This window comes from Eleginops maclovinus, chromosome 10, assembly GCF_036324505.1.
Source record: "Eleginops maclovinus isolate JMC-PN-2008 ecotype Puerto Natales chromosome 10, JC_Emac_rtc_rv5, whole genome shotgun sequence".
Lineage (NCBI taxonomy): Eukaryota > Metazoa > Chordata > Actinopteri > Perciformes > Eleginopidae > Eleginops > Eleginops maclovinus.
In genome coordinates, this window is record NC_086358.1 from 9,794,581 (window position 1) to 9,822,111 (window position 27,531).

The window sequence follows — 27,531 nt, forward strand, 5'->3', positions numbered from 1 at the left end:
GCAGACTCAGCCAGACAAGCGTCTGAAAGCTATACTGATCGCTGTCAGTGTGTGCGGAAGAACGGCGACTTTGGAGGGGCCATGAGAGATAAGCGACAGAGGAAGCGATCGCGTGGAAGGATAACGGTCGAATTTGCACACTGACAAACAAAACCTGTGCTCCAGGCATAATGCAGATACCCCATCCATACAGACAAGTGTTAACATAAAGAGACAGGGAGGGGGAGAACAGGTGATCTGCTTACAAATTATGGGCTATGTGATTTCTGCGAGTCGACTACTGACAAGAACCCGCCTTGTTAATGACCATGAAACTCATCAGGATGACAGTAAAGCACATGTCGCCAAAATGTATTCCTGCCGCTCCGTCTGGGACCCTTATCTTAATACTTATCATAATCTCAGAAATGGCTGGCAAATGTATTTTATTTGTGATATATTTTCACTTCGTATTTTCTGTAACTTCCAAATCTGGTTAAAATAAGGATATCATCAGCGTAAAAACGTACAGCTTTTACAGCATGGGTTTAATTTTGATTCTTCAATTATGTTCAGTACAAACTAAATGTTCAACTTGAGAATAAACTATTAAAGCAGCAGTACCAACAATAACTTGCCAAAAGGGGGAATTTTGAACTTGGAAAATATAACAATCAACCATTAATAAAACTTCCATTTGAGAACTTAACTTGACATTACTTATTAATGAGTATTCACTCTGATTTACTATAATAAAAAAATAACTCAAATCCATCTTTTTTTGGTTGCAGAAGAAAGTTACACAAAGATGTATTACATTTAATTCAATTCAAATTCTGGTTTGTCCACTTGGTTTTTCTCTGATAATACAATATGCACATCCCTTTGTCCTCATTCTGACACTGTCCTTCAACCCAAAAATGACCCATTGCTGCTTTTTCACCATCAAACCCATGAGTGACTAAAGGCTAATCCGAAAAAAATGAATCCCATCTTGGTGTCCATAAAGAGGACATGTGAAAGCCCCCAACGCCACAAATCCACAAAGGGTTTGAGGAAGACGTACTGTTCACAACAACTTCCAAATGAAAGATGTAAATCATAAGTAGAGAAGGAGATCTATTTGTTTACATCCTAAATCTGCACTGGGAGAAAATATATGGGAAAAACTGCTGTCAATTGGGGGAGTCCTTTTAAAACTGGTTAAGAGTTAGGAGACTTTGGTGTCGCTGATGAGTTGTTAAGCAATAAACCATAAAAAGAGTCAATCTGCCTTCACTTCTCAGTGTTTAATAAGAACAAGCAAGCCAATACGATTTAAAGTGTCTTACATCCCACTAATGTGTGTCTGTCATGTTCTCTACTTGCAGGAGTCACTAGAAACGAGGACAGGGGGCAAAAAACAAGAACCCTTCAAGATGGATTACAACCATGCAGATTTATTTATCACTACCAGTGAAGTATTGGAAGTACAGTGGTCCTAAAATCTCCCATCAAAACCTAAATCTCAACATAATTATCAGCATCTGGTTTGAGAAATAAAACACATTTCCTTTTTTAAATTCTAGAACTCCTTGGGATGAACACACAATGACTTTGCAAAGTATTCTTTCCCCCTTCAGGTTGCTTATTGTGCCAAACATAATGAGTTTACGGCTGCTATCAGCTAAAGTTGGATAGTCTCCACAACCTTGGACCGTCCGTGACCACTAATTAAGAAAATTGGAAGTAAACATTCACACAGCACCTAAATGAACAACAGCCTCTTTTCCATAATTTCAGTTTTTGAGTGAAGAGTAAATAAGGCACTAAACTTTAACCCAAGACAGGAAGCATTCACATGGAGACAATACCCTATACTTTACATGGCATTTCAAAATCCCTGGAAGGATGTTAATTCATTGCCAGTGATGAACCGATGGTGGGTGACCTTCAGATGCAGAAGCAACAAATAGCTCTGGGGTTTGGAAACAGGAAAAGAGGCTTATGGAAAACTTCTGATAGCGTTCTTACTGGCAGCTGAAAGATGCAGCCGGAGCTGTGTGTGTTAAAGTCAAGAGTCATTCATTAGTTCTTTTACAACAAGGCAATTTATTCTGATGGGGGGGCCGAATAAAAACCACGAGTTACAGTGGTTTGCCTTGGCCTCATCTAAGGTGTTCACTTTTTACACTCTGATTCAATCTTTTACTGATTTTATTTGCATTTGCTTATTTTTAATTAAACCATTCGCCCTTATTCACATGCTGCTCTTAGAAAAGTCTAACTAACCAACTTGAGATTTAAAGGCAACTCTAGAAGGTCAGTTAGAAAACAACTAATCAAACTCAGATATCCAGGTAAAACAAGAAGGAAAAAAATGAAAGTGGAATCAGCACCAAGAGCTTCTTTTTTTTTATTCCATTCACCTCTGTGTACCTGGCAAATAAAGTGTTCAATATTTCAAGGTTGGCTGACTCTTTGGAAAAACATTAATTATGTCCCTGGGCGGACAGGAGGCATCCATCTCAAAGGTTTTTAAGGCGGTCCAGAATACACACTTGACTGTCCGTGACTCACTCCAAACAATAACCCCTGCGGACAAGCAGGAAATAGGAATAAAGATATATCCCTGTGACAGTTGGGTAAACGACTCAATAACATATTAACTTTAATATCCATAGTGGAATAAACAAAGATAAAAAAGGTAAGTACCGCTGTTCTGGGGATTTCAACGTCAGATTCTTCTTGAATTACCTCGCATTCTGGAGATTCAATCTAATATAAAGACCGGGTAATGATATGCATTTCAAAATAAATAATGCTGCTGAAGGACGACATGTTCAAGGTACACGATAAAAAAGGAAACAGCATCTTATGGAAAGCAACAATAGCTTTCTATTAAGCCAAAATTATCCAACTAAATAAGTCCTGCTACATTGTACCAAAGAATGAACCATTCAAAAAACTGCCTTGACCATCCTTGACACCCAATTACACTTAATAAAAACTGAAATGTGAAGAATTCTACCTCAAAACTTGTCAGTGCTTGATATTTAATGACTACCAATTAACCTTTATCAGACTCGAGGATCCTTGAACACAAATGCCTCTCACATTTGGTCCAGAAGTGTTTTTGCTATTGAAAAAGACAACAAAAAGAAAAGAAATAAAGCTCATCACCTTAAACACAACTTGAGGGGAGTTATCCGCACGAACACCTGACGTCACAGAGATGAATTAGGGAGAGGAGAAGGAAGAGAAACAGTATTCAACGTTTACAATATCATTTTGAAGGGACGTTATTTAATTCATACATTTTGCTGCATTAATTACCTTTCAGAGCTTGACTGCGGAAAGAGGAAAACTAAAGAAAATGCATAAAGTTGGAGGCCAGACAACCATAAGGCATTAAATGGGCTTTTACCACAAGGACATTATTTTCCATGTCTTTTACAAGGCATAAATAATGAGGTCAGGCAGAGTAATAAGTGGAAGGGTTTATCATGAGTCCACTCATACATCAGAAAGACCAAGTAATTGGTTAATGTGCCCAATATTGTCCTTGTCCTGCACCTGGAGCAGAGGATAATTCTTAGAGCAATACCGCCATCTGCTGCACGAAGAGATCCACAACCGCAGCGGGAGGTAAACTGACGCCTCAAAGGAAGAAGTTACACATTATTAAGAGACCTTTCTGAACATGGTACTGGAGAATAACATAACAGTGAGTTAAAACATGCACCTCAGATATTTTCTTGTGAAAATTCTGGTAAATGATCAGAGTTTCTTTTTTTGTTTTGTTTTATTTGATTGTTTTTTTTATAACATTTCCAGTACTGTATGTTGCATGTTTTTATTGACTGTTTTACTTGTGTAAAATTACATTTGTCTTTAGGGTGACTAACAAAATCTGTCCAGGGACTACAGATGAAAAGTAGACTCTTGGCTAACATTTACAGAAATGTTGATGAATGTGCACTGTCCCTGTTAAATAAATGAATAAGAAGAAGAAAAAAAAAAATCTTTGAAAAACTGTCAAGGTAGAGTTTGGACAGTCGGTTCAAATCAGTTTTAACAGTGATATCCTCATATTCAAAGTTCTTTAAGATCCCATGTTAACTTCAGGTTCAATAAAATGTAAACATATTAAAGCACAGACCTAGTGTACTGACAGCAGAGTGTCCAGCATAAAGCCATCTCTAAAACTCTGAGCCAACGTTGCTTTATGACACCTTATGGCTGACATCCCTTTCTCCGAGGCGTCACACTTTAGCATCATTTGAGTCACATCCTCAAAAGAGGATTGTGTTCTGTCAGACACAGCAGACGTCTTCAGACCCCCACCTTCCCTACTGGGACGGACGCTTTGAGGATGGTGGCTCTGTTTACCCGATAGATTTCATTAAATTAAGCTTACGCCGGGCCTCTTCTTAACCTGATCAAAGCCACTGCTAAGAGCCGTGGCGTCCTGACCAGAAAAAAGCAGACTCCACCAAATAGGATTTTCATTGTTTCATTTGAAACATCGTCACACTTTTCTTCTTTTTTTTGGGTCAGGCTGCCATGCCCGTTTGTCACGACCCAGCACCTTTAAGACCCCCACTGTCCCCTCTATTATCGCAATGAAGCTGTCAGCCAAGCCAACAAAGTCACATCATATATATATATATATATATATATATACACCTTTGGGATGCCCGTTTGATAAGTTGTCTTCCCGGATGAAATGGCTGGGTTACTGAGGTCGACTCGGGGCCCTGTCTGGAGAGGAGCAGCGATGAGGTCTCAAGCTGGCACACCGGTGGTAGAAAGACTTCAAACCACGGGTGAAAAGGAGGATGAGAGAGCAGGTTAAGGGGGGAGACACCCGTGGGAGGCCAGTAGGGGGTGAGATTGGGGTGGGGGGTGGGATTGAGTAGTGAGGGAGTGGAAAAGGGCCTTGATATCCACAGAAAGCACAACAAAGCCAGAGCTTTTTACATTAAAAAGAAAAGGAGATTGCCTTTTTTTCCACTAGACGCCTTTCGAGCCGAGTGTCATGTCCTCCCCGGGCCCGCAGGAAGTGAGAGGCTGAGCTCGGCTGTAGCATTTGGCACATCTGAGGCACTTCAGAGGGGGCTGAAGTTCTTGCCTTCTGAACACTTGCATCAGATTTACGGGAGAGCAGATATTCTTGATGTTTGCGTGTGAGGTGGCTGATCCTGGTTTAAATGCACACTGATCGGACCACACCGCACACAGAGCGGGAAAAATGAAAATGTCTCCGCTAAACTGTGGAGTCACAGCTACACGCAGGGCAATATTCTTTTACTCTTCATCCAGTCAGACTGTCCTACTGCTGCCTTCTGCTTTACATGTTAGCATTTTTGGCCTGATATACAAGTGAGCACTGATATGGAAGCAAGATTTTAGAAATAATTACGATCCGAGAATGCAAGAAGAACACATTTTGCCCCCAAAAAACAAGCATACAAATGCAAGTAATGAAAATGTGCAGCAATATCAGCAACAGCAGGGCTCACTGCTTGATGATTGAGCACGGTAAGTGTGTGGCGAAGAAAAGTTAAAGATTAATCATGAACCAATTAAAGGCCCACGGCGAGGAAAGTAAACTGTCGTGGCACGGAGATCGCCTCCTGTGATCTCAGCGAACACAGCTCTGTGGTGTTCTCACTGATCACTGGCGCAGGATATCTCCATCCAAATGGGTTGTTTATGCATGTTTGTACGTTAAATTAAAAAGAGTTATATTAATTGCATGGTGAATGGTGTAAGGTATTAGGCAGATGTTTGAGATAATGATTTGGTGAAATCAGGCATCGGTCAGTAGGGCAGGTTCATGGGCTAAGAAACAGAAAAGATTATCAAAGAAATGATAAATATCTCATATTTCCCTGAATTACATGTGATTGTTACAGCTTTTATTTCATTTTGTAACAAAAACAAAACATTTTAAATTCAGATTTTGATGTAATTAATTTGGAGAAAAGCTTGTGTATTTTTAATGATCTGTAATTATTACCATTATACCTGAAATCCTTCATCAAGGAAAAGCTAACCAACAAAAAAAAAAAACTGTTTTGGAGTAAAGAAAAAGTTCCCCTATGAAAGAAAAGCTACACCTTCAATTCATATTAAGGTTTTGAAAAGTGTCTCGATTACATAGTAAATACCGCATTAGCAACTAGGTTAAGTGCTGCAACTATCTTAAACAGAACATTAAGCATGTACCTTCCAGCCCGTTCTGAGTCTGTGGATTTATCACACATCACATTTGATTTGTGGGAGCACTCGTCTGTTCTTGAACTCAAGGTCGGTTGCATTTACACCACGGGTTTGCTATTGCGTTGTGAGCATCGGCAAAACAAAACTGACAACAGAAAACAATAACAGTGAAACATATCATTAAAGATAAATATCTAGGCAAGGTAAAGATCTAAATACAATCACTGAATTAAAGCTGTCTTTCAACTTAGGGAAATCAGAAGGCTACAAAGGGAAGAAGAGGGTATGCAAAAATTGGATTGACAAGTTACTGCTGATTTATGTTAAAAATGAAATAAGTGTCTTCAGCCTTATTGGTAGGCAACAAGGGGGCTGTTCATTAAGCTTTGATAGAGGCCGGAGATCAAGTCAAGACATACCGAGATTTATGAATTACTAAACAAGGCCAGATTCTGCACAACAACACAAACACACACCCTGCTCTATATAGGCAACACATGCAAGTTCAAACATGAAGTCGGAATTAGCCCCGGAGGATTCACAGCTGGGCTTCAGGACCGTGTGTGTGTGTGTGTGTGTGTGTGTGTGTGTGTGTGTGTGTGTGTGTGTGTGTGTGTGTGTGTGTGTGTGTGTGTGTGTGTGTGTGTGTGTGTGTGTGTGTGTGTGTGTGTGTGTGTGTGTGTGTGTGTGTTAGAGAGAGGGCAAACAATGCAGGTGCATGTAAAGATGTGAGAAGGTGACACCTACACTGATACAGAAATAGTACATTTGCCATACAGATGTTTTAAAAGTGACTTTAAAAGGTGATTGTTGATGTGTGTATTATATTTGTAATGTTCAAATGATCATAAAGGTGTGTGTGGGTACTTACAAAGTCTTTCTCCAGCTTCTCTATCTCCCCTTTGTAGCTCTTCAGTCTGCTGTTGTACATGGGCCGGCTCTGGATGGGGATCTCCCGCACCTCCAGGTCCATCTGCTCCAGCTGAAACCCAATAGCCCAGTTACTTCCACAAAACTTTTTCCTAGATAACACTATCCATTTAATTTCACAAGTAAAGAATAGCTTGGAGTACGAGACATTACAATAGTGACAGGTTTGGAGTTTATTCTGATTTGAATTTACATTTACTTCCTACTGTGAAGGTACAAACCTTCTGAAATGTGCACTTTTTATTAGAATATTTTTATAGCAGTCTTGAACAAATGGTGAAATAAAAATACTGTAATTATTATTGTTTTACTATCAACGCATTTCAGTAAATGTCTCACCAAAGGTTACTCTCTATGACAAACCGCTGCTGAAGATAGAAATTGTGACAACTCTGAAAATATTGAACTTCCTGAAATGAGTTATTTCAGCGGCAATAACTTTAATATGTTCCGTTGTTGATTGTAAAATGAAAACACCTCCCGCTCACGTCACTCAGCCGGGATAAAAGTTGTGACAGAGGGAGGCTGTTCTGTAAATAAATACACTATCAAATATGAGCGCCCCTTCATTTCAGCGACATGCACAGGCCCGACAATGTCAAAGTGAATAAAGCAAAAGTACATTTGATGCATGGCTAGACAGGTCTCTCCGTGGCGCATTTGGAGGAAACTAATCACTGTGACATAACAAGACAACTGCAACAACAATTTGTCTCTGTCAGGTGACTTTGCTCATTTTTAAACAGCGACATGAAGGCTCCCACCTCAAGATAATGGCTTGAAATGTGTCATAGGGGTGTCACTTAAAAGCAGATTACTGGAAAGTAATCATGTGTGGAGGAAGCCTCCTTTCCGCCATGTGAAGTGTGTGTGCGTCTGTCGGTGTCTGCATGTCATGTCACCACCAGGATAATACAGGTGCTGTTGTCTGGTGCCAGAGAAAATTGTACCCTCCCTCTTTCCACAAATTCATTATTTAGGAAATGGGAAGAGGAGAAAATTACTGATCAAAGACATACCAACTCTCTGACTTCTTCAAGCTGTTTGTCGACATTTAGAACCAGCTGTGTCTTCTCCTCTGAAAAGAGAAAAAAACAGCAACATATTGATCAGCCGACAGAGGAACAGCGCTTCATGACAACAACCTAACTCCCCCGCAACGGGGGAAGAGAGGGGGAGAGAGAAAGAAAGACTGGGAGAAAATAACACAGGAGGACACATTTGAAGATATATTTACACATTCTCTCTACACGACGAGCCAACATTTGATGTCTCTTAGTTATTGGCGTCTATGAGGCCTTTGTTGGTTTCTGTTGAGGAGCAGTGAGACACCTCGTGCCAACTCAAAGGGAAGGGAGGTGTCAGCTTTGCTCACTTGCCAGAAGTATGAGTCCCACTCAGAATGACTAACGCGCCGTTCAGCTCCTCACCCCGTGGCTGCTCTTCCACATTACCCATTGAAACTCATTATGACTTGCGAGCGCTCCAAATAGGCACGCAAAGCACCGTACATCCCATCGTTATTTAAAGGCAGCCACGCTACCACTTCATTTCTGCACATATCAGAACTGGTCTCTGTTCTAAAATGAGCTGTTTGCCCTGAAAGTGAACTGCATGAGAAGAAGAAATACGGTCCCGGAGAATCCTTTAATGTTGGAAACAAGCATCGATAACACAGGGTGTTTCAATGGAGGTCAAAACGGAGTAAAGATTGACCAAAATGTTGAAAGACATTACAAAAGGTTTTGAAAGACTCATATTTAAGTATAGGTGTATTCACAGATTCATAATGGAGACAGACAAAAAGGCCATTGTAGTGTGTCATTATCTTAGAACATTTTAGGATTAAAAACCACTGATTTTAAAAAGCGTCTGTATTTTAACCAATGACCGTCCCAGTACAGAGTTTACAGCAGATCACTTAACCTTTAGCTACTATAATGTTTAGTTGTCATTATCCAATACAAGGAATGGCATATGATGCTTCATCAAAGTAGACATTTCAACTTGGAATTGTAAAAATTCTTAACTTATATTACGAGTTACGTATACTTATTGATTACTAATATTTTGGGATACATTTTAGATTATACTAGGTATCTAAAGAACGAGGAGGTAGGACCCATTTTGGTTTTCCTATTAAAAAAAACAAAAAACATTCAGAAATATTAACGGTATTTTTCAATTATTTGAATTTGACCCATCATTTCTTTAAAGTAATCATTTCAAGAAAGAATATTTTGTAATAAAATGTAAAAAATATTTTTGAGAAGAAGCTTTATTCTGATAAATATTTGATCACTCTAAATAATTCAACTCAAAGTCAACATATCTTCTTCTTGTGGGACTGCAACATCGTAAGAACAAATCTAAGTCAATATTTGTATTTTTCAGGTTCTACGGGCCAACATTAACTTTAGCGAGCCCTGAAATGCATTTTTAAAACCTGTGTCCAGCCTCGAAACCTACACCGTAAACAGCCAGAGGCGAATCACTGAAAGGTGCGATGTTGCTGCTTTCGTGCTCACACTCAGGCCCGAGCTGGAGGGCTGTGAAATATGTATGGATATTTACCGAGACTAGAACCTGCTGACGGACGGATGAGCAGTTTTGTACCCAGAAGTACGGCAAACAAAGAAGAAGTAGGGCTTTGATTGCATGAATGAAGACAGCCAATGCCATTTTTTCCATACGCCCTGGCCATTATCAGTCATTGTGCACATGTGAATAGAGAGATACAACAACAGCAATAACAAAAGCCCTTTGTCGCAGCCTATATTAATGTATTAAATAGAGGGCTGTCAAATCACTCAGAACAATTCAGCCACTTCAGGAAGAAGAGCCAGATTGACTTAAGAAAAAAGAAGAAAACCCTAATGAGAACGAAGGGAATTGAAATTCAAATGTTGACCAATTTGTTGGTGGCAGAAGACGTTGAATATCTACTTAGGGTTGTAATGCATTTCCTGGCTTTGTGCATATTCATATGGGCTTACAGTGGCACAGTCAACAGATGGCGAGACGATGCAATGTGGAATTACACTGTGGAATGGGCTGCCATGAAGCTTCAAAGAGGCCAATTCCAAACGAGAAATATTCAGTGAGGCAAGGTTTTGTGAGGTGCAGTGCCCTTTGAAACAACAATGAGCAAGGCTGATAATATTCCAAGTAGGGGTTGGAAGCAGCTTTTAGCGGTGAAAACTGAAAATAAGCTATGAGCAGAAGTCAGTTGCGGACAATAAAAGTTTGCCAGCTCCGCAGCATTTACAGTTAAATAATATTTCTGCAATACTTGATGTTTATTATATTTGAATAGACTTGTGCAGTTTCTGTAAGTCTAATAACGTGGTGTTGATTTTACACTGAAAAATATCAGGTCAAAATTGATTAGATTTTTTTATTTGACAAAAAAGCAAACTCAGTGACTATACTTCCACTTCTAACTGTCACTAACTTAATCACTGTCAAATACTCAAATTGCACTATTCGAATACCTGTCTGTTACATTCTTTTTTAGGACCTCAAGAGACATTGACCAGAAAGTATAACAATACAAAAAAAGACAGAGAGGGATGAAGATTTCTCAGCCCTCAGCCCTTTTTGGTCTGTGACAGGTTGAGGCTTGTGCCAAAACGCTCCTACCTGTGAGTATAGAAGCCAGTAACACATGAGTGTAGGATCTATCACATCATCTTTGACCTGTAAACCGAAGGCTGTGCCTGTTCCCATCCATTTATAAATCTTTATAAAATAATGGATTTTAGTACACCATTGTGACTATTTATTATGAACACACTGAGTCTCACAGTTGGTCAAAAAGTAAATATATGTACAGCCACGGAAAAGACCACTACAGCACTATCACTTACTCTTGGTTTATTATTTATAGACATATCTTTGAGTTAAATTATTATTATTTGCCTTTATTGTTTTCTATAATCTACTGACAGTTTGTTCTGTGTTGAAATTCAACAAACACTGGAATGGCTGCCATACATAAAGATTTAAGAAAGATTTGGAGTGGTCTCTTTAATTTTTTCCGGAGCTGGACATATATATATATTCAATTTGACAAAATAAAGAAATTAAGACTCATCATATCTGCTGCATGTCATTCCTACTTCTCTCATTAATTTATCATGAAATGACTCAAAAAAATGTTGTCAATAAAGTAACTATAAACGCTATTATTTGCAAAGCTCTTTGGTGATGAATAGTGTGTATGTACAGTCACTAAGGAAAAGGATGTAGGCTACAGGGGGCGCTTTTTGGTTTCTGAACAATCCGGCCATAGAGGTCCATATGGAGAATACAAGGAAAACAAATCCCCAATAGGCAAATCCAAAAAAAAGGAGAAACGAATATTGACTTGACCCCTATTTAAACCCTTTAAGGGTCATTTGGCTAACATAGACTGTTTGATCATGTCAAACATCCATCCATCTTTCTATCTTTGTCTTTACACACATATTCAATTTCAGGCATTGGGTTGTTAGCTATTCTAGCATCTATTAGTCAAAAAGCAGTCCTGTCAAATATAACACCCACAGATGAATTCACAATGAAGTACAATTTGTTGTGACTAATTCACCTGACCAACATAACGTGTCTCTGGACTGCTGAAAGAATCAAATCAACAAATAAATGGATCATTTTGTCATGGACATCAGTTTCATTGATGCATGAAAACACATGAACCTGCTGAGTTGCTATGGTGATTTCGAACCCAACAATGTCCATTTGTGAAGAAAAAAAAACACCTTTGTCAAGACTCCATGGGAAGACAGAAATACCAGTGTCAAAAATCTCTTACTATCGATCCATTTTGATGGTTTTAATTTACAATGAGCAACTATAATAATAGGGACCCAATATTTTTGTCCTTTAAACCTACTATTACCGAGGTTAAAATACTGGAAATTAATTCGTACTTAACCAACGAGAATAAATATAAGATGTCATTTGCCTCTTGTCTCACATTTTAACACTGGCTTAATACATTAAACGAATAACAAGCTATTATGTCAGCCAGCAACACGTGAATCATCTATTTGCATAAAAGTCAAGAACACACTCGACATGTGTCAACATTTAGCCCAATACATTTGTTTTCTCCCGAAGATAAGGTAGTACATTTATGAAATAACATGTACTGTAGGCTATACCTGCTACCGTTAGCTAGCCATCCCAGCTGAGAAATGCCAGCTAACTGATAGCCAGCTTCAGCTCAGCGATTCAACTCACTTATATAACAGTCTTACCTCCACTTAGTTTTGGAATTCGGCCAATTTTGTTGGTTACTTCTGCTGTAATGGTCCCAAAGTCCTGCTCGTAGGATTCAAAGTCTGAAGACATTGTGACGTTTAGGTTTAAAACAGGTAGCTGACAGTTAGCTCAGGATAATAACAACAAGTATCGAATGGAAGAATGGAGTTCCTTCCTTGAGTCGCAGTAAAATGCGCTCGGTAAGAAACATGATTTCATTTTCCTGGCGCTAAAAGTGATTCAGCTGGTTAAAATACTATATCTGTCATGTTTATTTTTTTCAAGAGTGAACAAATACAACTCAAACAATATTATAATAAATAAACAAATACATTGAATTGAGGATTTTAATATGTCAACAAAAGGTAGGGTGTAACAGTATCTGAGACACCCGGAGAAAGGTTCCACTCGCTTTGTACACAGAAGAAATCGAAGAAGAAAACCAAGGAAGTGGACAGGTTGGTAATTTAAAGTGACAGTTTTTGTCTCCATCCATACAAAATGCTAATAAACGCGTTTCAGTAAGCATTCGTTATATTTTAAGATGCAATATTATCCGTGTTTTTTCTTTGCACCTTGTGTCAGTAATACGTTAATCTTGTCAAGCTGGATATCACGCTAGCTAGCTAGTTTACCAGATGTTACGTTAGCCCTTGTACACACCCTAAACAAAACAATTACAAAATGCTCAATCTCTTTTTTAGCTTATTATTATTTTTGACTAGAGTGATCTCATGTTGACGCCTACATATACTATTAAAATAAAATGTATTTTTCTTGATTCAGTTTAGCTAGCTTGGTAACAAGCTAATTAGTTTTTCCGCTGTTTGTGAAATGCTATGGCTGTCCAAAAGTACAATCCAGCGCTAGCCACTTTGGTCTGTTAAATGTTTACGTTAATTCTCCTTGAGTTAAAGCTATTAGCTAATAATATTGCAATGTTGCAGTGACAATGTATGAATACATCGGATTATCTGATCAGTTTACTTTACTAAAATTAGAATCGAAGAAATAAAGATTACATTTGAATATCTGTTAATCAACACCAAGCCAAAACACTCAACATTATAACTTTCATGGAAATATGATTTATTACAAGCTGTTATATTTGAAGGCATTAGTTTTAGGTAGGTGTGTTAAATACTCTGCCACAATTGTGGGTCATTAAATGTATATCACATGTGCTTTTAATTGTCTCTCTCTCTCTCTCTATTCTTTTCTTAGATGGGGAATTTGATTTTGACACAACAATAGTGTGCTCCGAAGACTGGCTGGAGAGGATGCTGCTCTTTGCCACGGCAAGGAACAATGGGACACGGAGAGCCCCAATGACCCAAGAGCAGGCCAGTTGCTGGGTACTCAGAAGACGAGAAAAAATATGTGCATCACCTGCACTCCTGACTTTGCAAGGTAGCAGGGGAAAAAAGTAACAGACTGGAGCTTGGTCTATACATTTCAGGAACTCTACCAAAATATTAGTACAAACCTTGTAGCGAGAAGATGAATTTCCTGTCAACTTTTGTGACATTTCAGAACCTCCATGAGGTTCGAAGATTGTGCCACTGGGGTCCGGTCATAGCCCTGTCAGTCATTGCTATATGCTCCACCATGGCAATTCTGGACTCCATTATCTGGTACTGGCCGCTAGACACTACAGGAGGCAGCATTAACTTCATCATGCTACTCAACTGGACTGTTCTAATCCTCTACAATTACTTCAATGCGATGTTTGTTGGACCTGGATACATCCCTTTAGGCTGGAAACCAGTAAGCAAACTCAATCAAAACAAAAGCTTACAATGTTCAGTGTTTGTTTATAACAAATAGTGTACAGAACAGGTTACACATTGTCAATGAAGCCACCTCTTAAAGTGGTGATAAACAGTGAAACCATACAACCATGAAAGAAAAGTTTTTTGTTTATCATGAAACAGGAGAATCAACAGGATACCCAGTACTTGCAGTACTGCAGAGTGTGCCAAGGGTACAAGTCCCCCAGGTCCCACCATTGTCGCAAGTGTAACAGGTAACAAGAACATTTATTACAAAATAAGAGCAGGTTTTCTTTATCACATAAAAGAGCTTACATCACACGGTGTAGCTCCTCATCACTCCTCTTCTCCTCTGCCTCCCCTCCAACAGGTGTGTGATGAAGATGGATCACCATTGCCCCTGGATCAACAACTGCTGCGGCCACCTGAACCACGCCTACTTCACCAGCTTTTTGCTGCTGGCTCCACTGGGGTGCTCACATGCTGCCATCATATTCATTATGACCATGTACACACAGCTGTATGAGAGGGTCAGTAGTCTCTATACCGCACCACACTATGCTTTTCATGGCCTACTGCCAACACAGCTTTTCTCTTGCAAAGTAAGTTAATCATTTTGATACATGCTGTTTTCTTCACTGTAGATTTCATTTGGTTGGAGCACTGTAAAGATTGATATGAGTGCTGTGCGTCAATTCCAGCCCCTCATGCCATTCAGTGTGCCCGCCTTTGCTGCTACACTCTTTGCCTTAGGCTTGGCACTTGGCACGACTATTGCCGTTGGCATGCTCTTCGTCATACAGGTACGTTTTTAATTGTGGTTTTAGATTTATAGTAGCTAGTGGCTAGTATTGTGGTCATTGACATGATCAGTTCCGTATTAACCTTGCAACTGATACCATTTATTAAAGCTGGAGTGCAGAACTACTGTCTCCCCCTTCTCGCAGTGAGCAAAACTACACAAACTTTTGATGTGTGCTTATGACAAATGCCTATGCCTTCAGGTAAGCTTCCAGCATCTCCCCCAGTAGTCTACATTTTTCCTTGGCATCGCTTTTTAATTAGGACTCAACCCTTTATCTTAACTCTCTTTTTTTATATCTGAAGTATACATTCAAGAACCTTTATGAAACCTTTGTAGGTTTTCCTGCCCCCTTTAGCTATGGCTAGTTGACACATCACAGTGCACCAGAGTGACAACGTTTCCACCGACACCAGACACCACGGCTGTGGTACACTGCAAAAACAGAGAGCATTCCCTGACGGTGATAACCTAAATCAGCATTGTGTGACCTCGTTTTGTGCAGGCTTGAATGTAACAGACACTTATGTATGTATAAAAGGCCTACAATCCAGCTTAAAGGAAAATATAAGTTGACTGAAATACTCTTTTTCAGATGAAAGTCATACTTCGAAATAAGACCTCGATCGAGTCCTGGATTGAGGAAAAGGTCAGGATTTTTTTGGGGTTTCCAATGGTTGGTTTGGGATGTTATGTTAGTTTGCTTTAGTATGGGTGCCTTTCTGTATTATTTGTTTTTTTGATCTACAAACAGTAAGTTAGAATGTCACAAGCTTTGCTGTTCACACAGTATTCCATTATTTATGACGTTATTTTAACACGTTTCCAACATTTCATGGCCATAGTTCTTTAAATAAAAAATGTCCCTTTCATGACTAATTTACACATTTCCCAGGATCATCTGTCAGCACAATACAGCAGGCTGATTACAGAAACCTGACACCACCCCGCCTAAACAATCCTATTGAAACATATACAAACACAATCTTCTCTTTGTTTTCCACTAGGCCAAAGACAGAATACAGCACTACCAAACAGGGGAGGACTTCATCTTCCCTTACGACCTCGGCACCCGCTGGCTCAACTTCAAACAAGTCTTTACCTGGACAGGGTCGCCCAAGGGTGACGGCATTGTATGGCCAGTCCATCCAAAGTGTCACCAGCACACCTTAACTGTAGGTTCAGTTTGTTGAGTTAATTTGTAGTTGAGGCATTAGGTATTGTAAAAAGTCCTCCTCTTGATACATTTCTTGTATAAAAGTGAGATGAAAGTGAAGTTTATTGTCTTGTTCCCCCTCAAACAGATCGAACAACTGAAGCAGAAAGCTGATAAACGAGTGAGAAGTGTAAGTACCTGTCACATCTGTATCCACATACAGTTGACATGTGGATACAGAGTATGTTTTAGGCTAGAATCGCTGTATGTGACTCCAAAGGAATGTTTGTGAGATTTATTTAATTGTACTTCATACATCAAGACAAAATCACTATAATTGAATGAAGATTGCCAGAAATGTTGTCAGACATTCTAATGGATTAAGATTAAAGAATTTGACTTCCTAAACCCACACTATTATCACGTCTGAATTAAATTTGTGTGGGAGCAGTAGAATAATTAGATATGTTGTATGCCTCGGCCAGCAGGTCCAGTATCAAGCAGTGGAGGACTATAATGGAGCCTGCTGCCCTCTCAGCAAAGGTCTCCAAACCTTTTTCAGAACCCCCTGCACCGAAGAGCCCAGAATCCCCCTTGTTAAGGGGGACACCATCCTGGCCACTCGTGGCACTAAGTAAGTTGTTTGTCTAGAAGTCTGAATTGTAGATGTAAAAATACAAAATGTCTGAAATGGTTTGATATTAGGCCGAACATCTGACCAGACTGGGATACCAAATTGTACCACTAGATGTCACACTTGACTCAGAATTGTCTCCTAAGACAGTGATTCTTAAACTAGGGGTCGCGACCCCAAACGGGGTCGGCAAAAACTTCCGTGGGGTCGCAAAATTATTTGTTACTTCAGTCGGAAATTAGCTGTTATAACACCTGGTGAAACAACGAAAAATAAAATGTCAATACAATGAAAATCTGCCTTTTTCTCATTCCTACACGCTGTTAAGAGGGAGAGAGAGAGAGAAAAAAAAAAGTTGCCCAGCTTTAAATGGCGTTTCGAATCGTTTATTGGTCCTATGATAGAAACAATGTAACAATCTGCGCCCACTGTTCAAACTCAATTTCTTCCCGGTTTTTTTACAATACGTCATAGTTAACTCGCCACGTTACTAGCCACGTTTGTGATACTAGCCACTTTTTTAGCCACTAGCCTAGTTATAACTTTCATCAAAAATGGACAGGTGGCTGCTAAAAAACAATGATTTGAGCTCAGAAGTGCCATCTACCTCCAGTTGTGCACCTACTCCTCCGCGATCCTCAGATGGGACAAGTTTGGCCGGTGGTGAGAATAAAAAAGACCCACCAACGAGGCGTCGCCGATACCTGAAAGAATTTCTTAAATATGGATTCACGTGCCAGGTAAAACATGAGCTCGACCACCCACAGTGTGTTATTTGCGGCGATGTTCTGGCACATGAAAGTTTAAAGCCCACAAAAATGAGACGACATCTCGAAAGCCGACATCCAGATGATGCTCAGAAACCCATGACATTTTTTTTACGAAAAGAAGCTGCGCTGCATGGGCAAAAGACCGTTGTGCATAGCCAAGCTACTGTGCCCACCAAAGCCTTGGCAGCGTCATACAAAGTGGCCCACCTTGTAGCCAAAGCACAAAAGCCACACACAATTGCTGAAAGCCTCATCCTTCCTGCAGCAATTGCGATGACCACAGCAATGCATGGTGAAAAGATCGCAAGTGTGCTTAAACAGATTCCCCTCTCCAATGATACCATGTCCAAACGCATTAACGACATCGCTAATGATATGAAATGCCAGCTCATCGAGAGAGTGAAAAACAGCCGGTTTTCTTTGCAGTTAGACGAGTCTACTGACTTGACTAATGTAGCCCATTTAATGGTTTTCATTCGCTACAGTCATGACGGGAAACTGCATGAGGACATGCTGTGCTGCTCTCCGATGGAAGGAAGATGTACTGGTGGAGACATTTTTAACTGTCTTAATGGTTGGATGGAGGAGACAGGCCTGGATTGGGATAAATGCATAAGCATATGCACTGACGGTGCCGGGGCTATGATGGGAAAACACAAAGGGCTGAAAGCCAAGGTCCTTAGCGTTGCACCACATGTCAAGTTCACACACTGCATTATCCATAGGGAGGCCCTGGCATCCAAGACACTTGAACCCGAGCTTAACAATGTTCTTCAAACAGCAATCCAAATAGTGAATTCGATCAAATCGCGCCCTTTAAATTCACGACTCTTCGCCCTTCTCTGCCAGGAAATGGGGTCTGCACATGAATCCCTTCTTTTTCATTCAGAGGTAAGGTGGCTTTCACGGGGCAAAGTTCTTACACGCCTGTTCGAGTTGCGAAGCGAGGTGCGCACCTTCCTCTCAGACGTGCATTCCCCTCTTGCAGACCATCTCACTGACTCGAGATGGTTATCACGTCTTGCATACCTGGCGTGCATATTTGACAAATTAAATAGTCTCAACCTGTCACTACAAGGCCCCAGCACAAACATCCTGACCCTCTCAGACAAAGTGAATGCTTTCACAAAAAAATTGCAGCGTTGGGCAGCCCGTGCAGAGAGTGGGGACTTTGAAATGTTCTCGGAGCTGCACGACTTTTTGGAGAGTGACATGAATGCCAATTCATTGAAAGAGTCAATAACCTGTCATCTTCGTAGTCTCCTCGACAAATTCAATAAGTATTTCCTCACGGAGAATGTAGAGCCTTTTGACTGGGTACGACAACCATTCACCAACTGCTCCTCAAACAACCTGCCATCTGAGCTCGAGGATGCGCTGATTGAGCTGTCCAGCGACCGCACATTGCAGGCGTCGTTTGCCTCAAAAACTCTAGATGAATTCTGGCTGTCAGTTGTGCAGGAATACCCCGGGTTGTCCAAGGCTGCCATGGACATCCTCACGCCGTTTGGATCAACCTATCTGTGCGAAAAGACATTTTCGTCCCTGGCCTACATAAAGAACAAATACAGATGTCGTCTCAACAGCATGGAGGAGAATCTTCGTGTTGCTGTGAGCAGCATCGATCCCCGAATTGACCTGCTATGCTCGCGGAAGCAGGCCCATCCTTCTCATTGACATGGCGTCCGTATAAGAGGAAGTGAGATCGTTCCAATCATACACACTCTCTGTTGACTCTTGACTCCCGTTTGATTTGGACATTTGTTTCATTGCTTTGTTTGTTCCAGTTCTTGTTTGCGTTAATAAATTGTTGCCGCCCAGGCCTTTTCTTACACATTGCCTATTTGTTTTTGCTTGATTGACAGTCGTTACCATGGGTTTGCAATGCATAACGTTGTCCTGGCAACGCGATTTACAGCCCGCCCCCAAACAACCAAACTGCAGATGGCATTGCTGTTTCTTTCAAAATGTATGACTATCACTCAAATCATTGGAGACGCAAACTCGTAAATTAATTCACACAAAATCGTTCCTTTTCCATAAAATAATCGTCATACATTGTTAATTTGTTTGGATTGGAACAAAAAATCGGTTGCTACGGAAACGTGACGTCACACTTACACACTTTTGGGAAAGTGGGGTCACCAAACCTCTCCAGTTTTTTTTGTGGGGTCGTCAGACAAAAAGTTTAAGAACCACTGTCCTAAGAGAAGCCAAATGAAGTTCGGCTTCCAAGTTTCTTCTGTTTTTCTTCTTTCATCCGCTTGGAATCCAAAATGTTGCCATATTGATGCAGTTATAGTTTTCTTTGAGACAAACTCTAAAACACATTTTCCTCTCACACCTTTTCTGAAATTTGATCTCTTTCATGTTCCAGTTAAGGATTTATTATTAAATTCATAAGTAACATACTAGAACTGCATTGTCATTGTCTGATTTAATTCTCCTAATGGTTGTTTTTTTTCCCTTTTAGATGGTGGATGTATGGAGACAAAGTTTTGAACGAGGAGCATAATATAGGTAGGTTGTGATGGGCTAGGGTTAAAGTTAGGTTTTCCCTCTATCAAATGTATAACTGTGTCCTTTAATCCTTTTTTTACCTTTCAGTAGGAGACCGCGTAAGGGGATGGTTTCCAAGACGATGTGTGGAGAAGTGCCATTATGACACAGCTGCCAGCGATAGCACCAGCGATAAGAAAGTAAATTAATATATTGGAAGAGGCTTCATGTAGAGCAGGGGAGTCAAACTGAACAAACGGTGTCTGTCCATGTTCATAAATATACATCCACTCAAGATGTCATGCCTGCAGCTGCTTCAGGCTCACCATCAAGAACTCATACTTTGACCAACTTGAATTTTTTAAAGGAACATAGTTCACCAAGTCCTACTGAGCAACTTGAATTCATTTCTTAAAGATGACTACAGAGTCTGAAGAGGGAGTGGTCCCATGGGTTCAGTTTTTCTCCTCTGACCAAAAGTGAAACCCAGCAAGAGTCTTAATTTCCCAAGAATTGCCCCCAGGCTTTAATGTGACTTTGTTGTGATTACATGCCTTTTTACTTGAATCTGTTGTTTTTACTTGTGTTTTTTTGCTAATTATGCAATGCCTCTGCCCAGTTTACCCCGGGACTTCTTCATGCAACTCTTTCTACAATATATGGAAATTACACTTAGTTTCTTTTTATTATTTTTGTAACAAAACAAACTGTTGGCCTCAAACTCTCAATTGAAAATTAAAATATCTTCTGCAAAAGTTGTGTCCTGTTGTTGTGCTCTAGCATGTAACGTACATGTAAAATGAAGTACAACTTTCATTCTTTGAGTATATCTGTCAAATAATTGAGCCTTTGGTGAAGAAATTAGGATTTATGGCAGCGTATATATGCTAAGACGTTTCACTTTAACTTTGCAAGTATGTTTGCATGGCCTAGTGAATTCATTATTTGAGTATATGCGTAAAGTACACTTATACTGAACTATACAGCCTGAATACCTCAAACAGGGATTTAAAGTTCCTGAAACTCAAGAATACATTAAAACTATTAAACATAGTAAATGCTAAACACTGTAACACATAGTAACATATTTATTAGAAGATTTTGCACACCTTTGCAAGTGCTTTCAATAACTCACTGATTGGGCTTCATCTGTTTAGGGGTGTTATTATAGGATACTTGGCATGAACTAAAAATGTGAGATGTTTTGCCATGTCAATCAAGATCAAGCACATTTTGCACACACCTCTACTGTTGTGGAAAAAAGGTCAGATCAGGCAAATAAGTAAAAACACCTGTGTGTGAGTGTGCATGTCCTTGTATCACAGGGTCCTTTTTTTATAAAGTTAGCTCTATAATGTATTTATCCTGTGTCTGTTTTGTTTTACTGTAGCCTCTTTTCTTCATCTGTATTTTATTAGGGTTAGGATCAAACAAACATTGATGGATTTATATTATAATGGCTTTAGATGTCATTCGACTGAACTGTCCGGTGAAATTAAGCACTAACACTTTGTTTACATGGCTGGATTTATAAAGTTTACCTTAAGGTGACTCCCTGTCAATTATATGACTACGTTTCCCAGACTACATCGCTTCTTTTTCCCCTCAACCAACCAGGGTGCGTGTAAAATGTCACGTGATTACCCTACTCAGTTCACGTGTGAATGACTTCCACTGTTTGGTGCTTAGCTGTTTGGGACTGAAGGGGACTGGATAAGAACGTTCCTGGTTAAATATTTTTCAGGAAACGATCTCTTCAGTAGTTATGTGACCAGGTCCACCTAAACTGCACGATTCGTCCGTTTCTTCACGTCGCCTTAGATTTTCTCAACCCAGGTAAGCTCATGCTAACAGTTGTCATGCAAAGTTGCCAGATATCTGCCAGCTTGTCACCTCAAAACGAACGATGATTGCTTAGAATGTGAGCCGCACCTAAAAGTACAGGTCGTTTGTGTTACTGCAGGTAAATAAGACATACCATCATCTGTAAAGGATTGCCCTTTCAGAATCCTGCAGGATCATTTTGCAACGGGTTTTTATTCCTTTTTTACAGGCAATGTGATGGTAGTACTACATATCTTGCTAGCTACAACTTCGAGTACACATTAGCTAATCTGAGCTCTAACTGTCATCGAAAAGCAAAACAAGTGCTTGTAAGTAAGACTTGGTAGTGGCTGGACATTGATCAACTTTCAGTTTAAATCTGTTTTATTTACTGTATCTTCATACTTGTATTTGGTTCAATGGCAGAACATCTGACCAATAACATGGTAGGGTTTAGGTCGGTTCAGGTCAGTCAGCTTCCTTGTTGGCTGAATGAAGAATAGGGACAATAACAAACAGCTGTTTTATTCACTGAAATATAGACTTTGCCTCGAGGGTTAAAACGCTGGAATGAGACAGCATTGGCCTGTAACACTGTAACTAATGCATTGCACAACAAACGGAATGTTTGAAGAAAGGTTTTGGGGTTTTTTTGTAATTCATTCTATTCTCCCAACCCCATACCTTAGGTAGGCTAATCATAAACACAGAGCCCGCAGACTGGAGGAATGCTAATGTGGAGCTTATCATTAACTGTGCATGGCATTCTTATAGCTCTGCAGTATGTAATAAACGTGACGAGGATGCTATGTATGACAAAAACTTTTGTAGCAAATGTTGGTAAAATTCTTAGTAGTTCAGCTGTTATAATTCAAATTAACAGTTTTATCACCAAGTAAATGCGTATTGATATGTTACTTGTACCTTTATCTCTATAAGCTGATAGTTTTATCCTCGGGCGGTTGTTTAAAGGGCATGTAAGCAATAATTATATTCTCTTTTTTATTTAAACCGTAAAGACGTGGCTGCTTAGTACCACTGCTTGACAAAGTGTGCAGTGAGCCTTCAAAGTTGTTTATTTCACTTTCACTTTCCAGCCCCTAACAGTGAGTCAGCAGATACTGTGGACTGTGATCCCCCATGATATCAGCCAGTAACATGACTAGATTCAGCACGGGCATCCTTGTGCTGACATCTCCTCTCAACATCCTCCCCTTGCGCATCGCTCCGGTGCTCAGCTCAGCTGCTCAGCTTGTGGAGCGCACTCTGTACGTCCACCTCCACCCAGGGCTGATACTCGGAGGTGGGAGCCAGCCTCGACCAGTCTTCATTCCACCGGTAGTGGCCCTGTCGACAATCATTAGCCGCCTTTACAGTAATGCAGCTGATGTGTGCGGGCACCTGGATATTCGTGTTTTGCTGACGAATGTTCGCGCTCAGTCAACTACAAGCAGCGGGACCACAATCCCAAATTCCCCTTTCCCAACACCACAGTCTCTGTCTCACTCCCCGGATGTGGTTCTTACAGACTTTCCTCTGCAGAACCCGGGTCAGTCCAATCAGGTCATGCAGTGTCTGCAGAGTTACACAGGCCATTGCTACGTCTGTAGCCCCAGTCTACCCTCAGTGCTGCTTCATCCACAGCTAATGACGCTGCAGGAGACAGAGGAAGCACTAAAAGAGCCTGAAGAAAAGGAAGAACCCTTGGAGACCTACAGTCACGTGGTGGTAGGGGGAACATTTGACCGGCTCCATGGGGCCCACAAGACACTGCTCAACATCTCGTGTCTGCTAGCCAATAAGAGGTTCCTTATCGGTGTGTGTGACAAAGCAATGCTGAAAAGTGAGTAGAACATTTCCAGTGTTTTTTTCATGTAGGAATGTTTACTCATCTAATACCTATGAGGCTAATTCCCCATATTTGAATGCCCCTCCTCTCTCCTGACATTCTGTCTTTCCCTTGCTTTAGAAAAAGTGCTAAAGGAGCTGGTGGAGCCCTACTCTGTGCGTGAACAGAGACTAAAGGAGTTCCTTAAAGAAATCAAACCCTCGCTGCGGGTGGAGATCGTGCCCCTTCATGACCCCTATGGAGTGTCTGTGGTTGACCCCTTACTCCAGTGCATTGTGGTTAGTGAGGAGACTAGGAAGGGAGGCGAGGCTGTCAACAAAAAACGCTTTGAGAATGTAAGTTAGGAAATATTCAATACATGTTACACCATACATGCTGACTATTACCAGTGAATTGGACTGAAATGTTTGTAATAACATTTTAATAAAATCAAGGTTTTCATCGCAAGATATCAATTTGTATGCCACAAATGCCTTTTTAAAATCAACTTAACTTTTATTAGATAGAAAATGCTTCCTAAAGTGCTTCATATACAAATAAACATATGCTTATGTCATGTATCATGTAGCCCAAGTGCAGTTATTTTCCTTTACATCTTTTTTTGGATAACGGAAACCATAGCCTGGGTACACATTCAAACTTATTTGACGTTCCATGTTCTTTGCATCCTATATCAGGGCCTGTCCGCTCTTGTCCTCCATGAGATTCAACTGCTTAAAGATGCCCACCACACCGAGACAGAGGAGGAAAAGATCAGCTCCTCCAGTCTACGCTCTCGTCTGCTGGGCACCCTCCTTACACCGCCTAAAGTACGGCTTATTTAAAACAAATATCAGTTTTGATAAGGGATTTTATTCAGTATTAAGATTACTAAGTGTGGTATTATTGCAGTCCTAAGTCATGAACAAAAGAAATGCCAAATATATATATTTTTTAACTCATTAAATTGTTGTCTTGCTGCATTTGAGGAGATGTGTTTTCATACATATGAACATTGTGTATGAAGCACAATATTGGACTTAGAAAACTTCAAATTGTTCAACTGTTCAAATCAAATCTGATTTATACAGGTTTCTAAAAAAAGACAGTATTTAGTTGTATTATTCAATATAAAAACATTATTGTTTTTATTCCCTGCTCCCATGCATCTCCTGTTGTCTCTGCACTAGGACACATCCCATCTCGCTCCACTTCCATATGTCATAGGCCTGACGGGAGGCAGCGGCAGTGGGAAGAGCTCCATAGCCAGGCGGCTGGAGGCTTTGGGTGCCGTCCGAGTTGACTGTGACAAGCTGGGCCACGAGGTGTACATGCCCAACACCGTGGCCCATCACAGAGTGCTCGAAGAATTCGGGTCAGGTGAGGAAACTCTTGTGTGCTGAGGACTGCTTGGACTATGGTCAGAGATGCGTAATCCATCTCCTCATGATATTTTATAAACGAATGGTCAATTTTAAGGAGATACCTAACGATGATGAGTTTCTTTTGTCACTTTTAGATCTTCTGAATGAAGATAAGACCATCAACAGACGCGCATTAGGAAGGAAGGTTTTTGGAAACAAGGTAATGTGACAATTAATACATTTTCCACACATCACAGCATTGTAAATGACATGGCTGTGTATCAACAATTTACCAAAGATGATGTTTTTTTGTTGCAGGAGCGCTTAAAAGCTCTCACAGACATTGTATGGCCTGAGATTGCACTTTTGGTGAAGAACATAATCAGCCAAGCAAGAAAAGAAGGTAATGTAAGAAATAACATTTACATTTCCTTGTGCTGATATTATTAACATATGTACAGAGTATAAAGAAACTGAACTTCATTTGTAAAGAATACATTTCCCCCAGTGTTCATGTTATTTGTTTGCTATTTACAGGTAAACAGGTTTGTGTGTTGGATGCAGCAGTTCTTCTGCAGGCCGGCTGGACAGATATGACTCACGAAGTCTGGGTCACCATCATCCCTGAGGAGGAGGTAATGTGCTTTCACCTGCAAACCTCAATGCAACACACATGGAGTCAAATTGGCCTGTGAGGAAATTAGAACAAAGTAAAGTTGATAACAGGCTGTTTCAGTTTTGGAACACAATGAGAGTCCAAGTGTCTACATTTGTAGTTTAGTTTAGTTGTCAGGTTCCATGTACAAAAATAACATACATTTCAAAAAGATAAGATGCTTTGTAACAGATTAAAGAAGTTTGCTAATTTCCCTCTGCAGTCCCTGCGCAGGTCAATACAAAATGCAGCACTTACAATTCAAGGAAGTTTGAGTGCATATTTGTTTATTTCTTTCTTTTCTGATGGCTTGTTTCTAGAAAAGAAATGACACATTTCTTGGTGTGAAGGAGTGTGAGGATATCACCATGCATTGCTGTCTGCCCATGCTTTTTTATTTGATACTACCAATTAGGGCCGCCAAAATTGGCCTCCTGAAATTACATTACACCTTTTTTTTCTCGTAACTCACCTCAACTTGTTTCCCCTCCCCTCTCAGGCTGTGATAAGGATAACAGAGCGTGACGGGTTGACCACAGAAGATGCTCTCCAGCGGCTGCAGAGCCAGTGGTCCAACAGTAATCAAGTAGAGCACGCCAACGTGGTGCTCAGCACACTGTGGGAGCCCGAGGTCACTCAGAAACAGGTAAGTCACTCACCAAGCCTTCAGAGTCTAGACGATGTACTTTACATTCACACATTTGAAAACTGTCAGAATAATTCTCCCTTTGTCTTATTTCCTTTATAGGTACTGAAAGCTTGGAAGCTTCTTCAGGAGAGAATCACACAGAGACAAAAGGAAGATGAATCATCTTAACTGTGCATACATGCTTACAGAACAAGATGCCTTAGGAAGACTTTAGAATGGTTCCTGTGCCATTTCAGCAAATCCAACAAGCTTTCTTACTTCTGACCAAGACTCAGTGCCTAATTGAGTTTCCACAGGTTTTTAATGATGCTCAACTGAAAGAGGGATTCGTGAGGAAAAACTTTATAAAATATCCCAATCAATAGTATTTTGGAATTTGAAGATTGGTATTCATGTTTGGGATTATTTTTCAAATAATTTTTTTGAAACGATTTGCCCAACATTCAGCAAACAAGAACATTCTAATTCCTCACCTGTTTAGTTTATGACACTTTACAAGTTCTATCCATGTTTTTGAAGCACAACTAATGAATGTAGCTTAGAAAAAAAGCAAAAGCAACTGATGGAAAGAGTTTCTGTGCAGTTTCAGGGATTGGGAGAATATTTTAACAAATGTGCAAAAAATTATTTGGAATAACCAAATTATATTAATTGTATTTGAGAATTCTGTGCAATAGGTTAGGATATTTTGAAATATCAGTGTAGATGTCGCATTTAATACACTATCCCCCTAAAATGATGAAAATAATCAATGACACTGTACATTGACACATAAAATTGTGAATTGAAATCGAAGAATGTGCTCACCTGAACATACCTGAATAAAAGCCAAAGATACAGAGTGGAAACATCTTGTTTATCTGGTGGTAAAATGTATGTTGTCAGATCCTAAAATTATATATCAATGTTTACATAATAAAAGTCTGCTTCATTGCTAAAGCCATACCTTACTTTTGCAAGGATTGTCCAATGAGTCAGTGAAGTAACACTTGGTGGTACAGTTGGTTTGACATTGTAAGCGTCTTTGATTTCATTGCATGTCATCTTGAAAATCAGAGAAAAATATTAATAAATTGGTGTAATATTAAATACACGTTTTACAACCCATTTGTGATCTCTACATTTTCTTTTTTTTTAAAGGCTCAGGCTATTGGACAAACTTTTTATTCGATCTTAAAGTTTATATGTTTCTTTATA

General features: G+C 40.0%; 3 protein-coding genes and 1 long non-coding RNA gene across 13 annotated transcripts in view; 2 read left to right on the top strand and 2 right to left on the bottom strand.

Moving 5' to 3' along the window:
* vti1a (vesicle transport through interaction with t-SNAREs 1A) overlaps nt 1-12,573 on the bottom strand; it is a 108,514-nt gene extending 95,941 nt beyond the window's left edge. For all 6 annotated transcript variants that reach the window (XM_063892974.1, XM_063892970.1, XM_063892975.1 and 3 more), the window contains exons 1-3: nt 12,378-12,573; nt 8,136-8,194; nt 7,058-7,168 (exon numbers count right to left, since the gene is read on the bottom strand). In XM_063892974.1, coding sequence (XP_063749044.1) covers nt 7,058-7,168; nt 8,136-8,194; nt 12,378-12,471 — 264 coding nt within the window. In that variant the 5' untranslated portion in view covers nt 12,472-12,573. The remainder of the gene's footprint in view (nt 1-7,057; nt 7,169-8,135; nt 8,195-12,377) is intronic.
* On the bottom strand, nt 1,464-3,289 carry LOC134871356 (uncharacterized). The gene is made up of 3 exons (XR_010166677.1): nt 3,142-3,289; nt 2,674-2,736; nt 1,464-2,553 (listed from the first exon to the last, which is right to left on the bottom strand). It is a non-coding gene; the product is annotated as an uncharacterized LOC134871356 (long non-coding RNA).
* Nucleotides 12,574-12,637: 64 nt separating the features above from the next.
* zdhhc6 (zinc finger DHHC-type palmitoyltransferase 6) lies at nt 12,638-20,769 on the top strand. 5 transcript variants are annotated; one of them, XM_063892968.1, is made up of 11 exons: nt 12,638-12,839; nt 13,606-14,148; nt 14,316-14,407; nt 14,524-14,683; nt 14,798-14,956; nt 15,551-15,604; nt 15,963-16,130; nt 16,260-16,301; nt 16,600-16,745; nt 19,989-20,035; nt 20,126-20,769. In XM_063892968.1, exons 2-11 carry the CDS (start codon nt 13,882-13,884, stop codon nt 20,221-20,223), a joined length of 1,233 nt encoding a protein of 410 aa, XP_063749038.1. In that variant the 5' UTR covers nt 12,638-12,839; nt 13,606-13,881; the 3' UTR covers nt 20,224-20,769. The 5 variants fall into 5 exon arrangements, with proteins under 5 accessions (XP_063749038.1, XP_063749037.1, XP_063749036.1 ...); XM_063892967.1 differs by having other exon boundaries at nt 12,640-12,839; nt 16,597-16,745; XM_063892966.1 differs by having other exon boundaries at nt 12,644-12,839; nt 20,123-20,769.
* An 882-nt stretch (nt 20,770-21,651) lies between these two features.
* Nucleotides 21,652-27,441, top strand: coasy (CoA synthase). The gene is made up of 10 exons (XM_063893267.1): nt 21,652-21,850; nt 22,936-23,681; nt 23,808-24,022; nt 24,365-24,496; nt 24,857-25,046; nt 25,186-25,250; nt 25,349-25,433; nt 25,568-25,665; nt 26,185-26,331; nt 26,434-27,441. Exons 2-10 carry the CDS (start codon nt 22,979-22,981, stop codon nt 26,500-26,502), a joined length of 1,704 nt encoding a protein of 567 aa, XP_063749337.1. The 5' UTR covers nt 21,652-21,850; nt 22,936-22,978; the 3' UTR covers nt 26,503-27,441.
* Nucleotides 27,442-27,531: the final 90 nt, after the last annotated feature.

Excerpts from the sequence above, each read along its gene's own strand:
- zdhhc6 (XM_063892964.1), top strand. The coding sequence starts at position 13,882 with ATGAATTTCCTGTCAACTTTTGTGACATTTCAGAACCTCCATGAGGTT. Across the intron at positions 14,408-14,523 it reads CATTGTCGCAAGTGTAACAG|GTGTGTGATGAAGATGGATC; the intron begins GTAACAAGAACA and ends CCCCTCCAACAG. Across the intron at positions 16,302-16,596 it reads CTGATAAACGAGTGAGAAGT|CAGGTCCAGTATCAAGCAGT; the intron begins GTAAGTACCTGT and ends TGCCTCGGCCAG.
- coasy (XM_063893267.1), top strand. The coding sequence starts at position 22,979 with ATGATATCAGCCAGTAACATGACTAGATTCAGCACGGGCATCCTTGTG. Across the intron at positions 23,682-23,807 it reads TGACAAAGCAATGCTGAAAA|AAAAAGTGCTAAAGGAGCTG; the intron begins GTGAGTAGAACA and ends CCCTTGCTTTAG. Across the intron at positions 24,023-24,364 it reads ACAAAAAACGCTTTGAGAAT|GGCCTGTCCGCTCTTGTCCT; the intron begins GTAAGTTAGGAA and ends ATCCTATATCAG.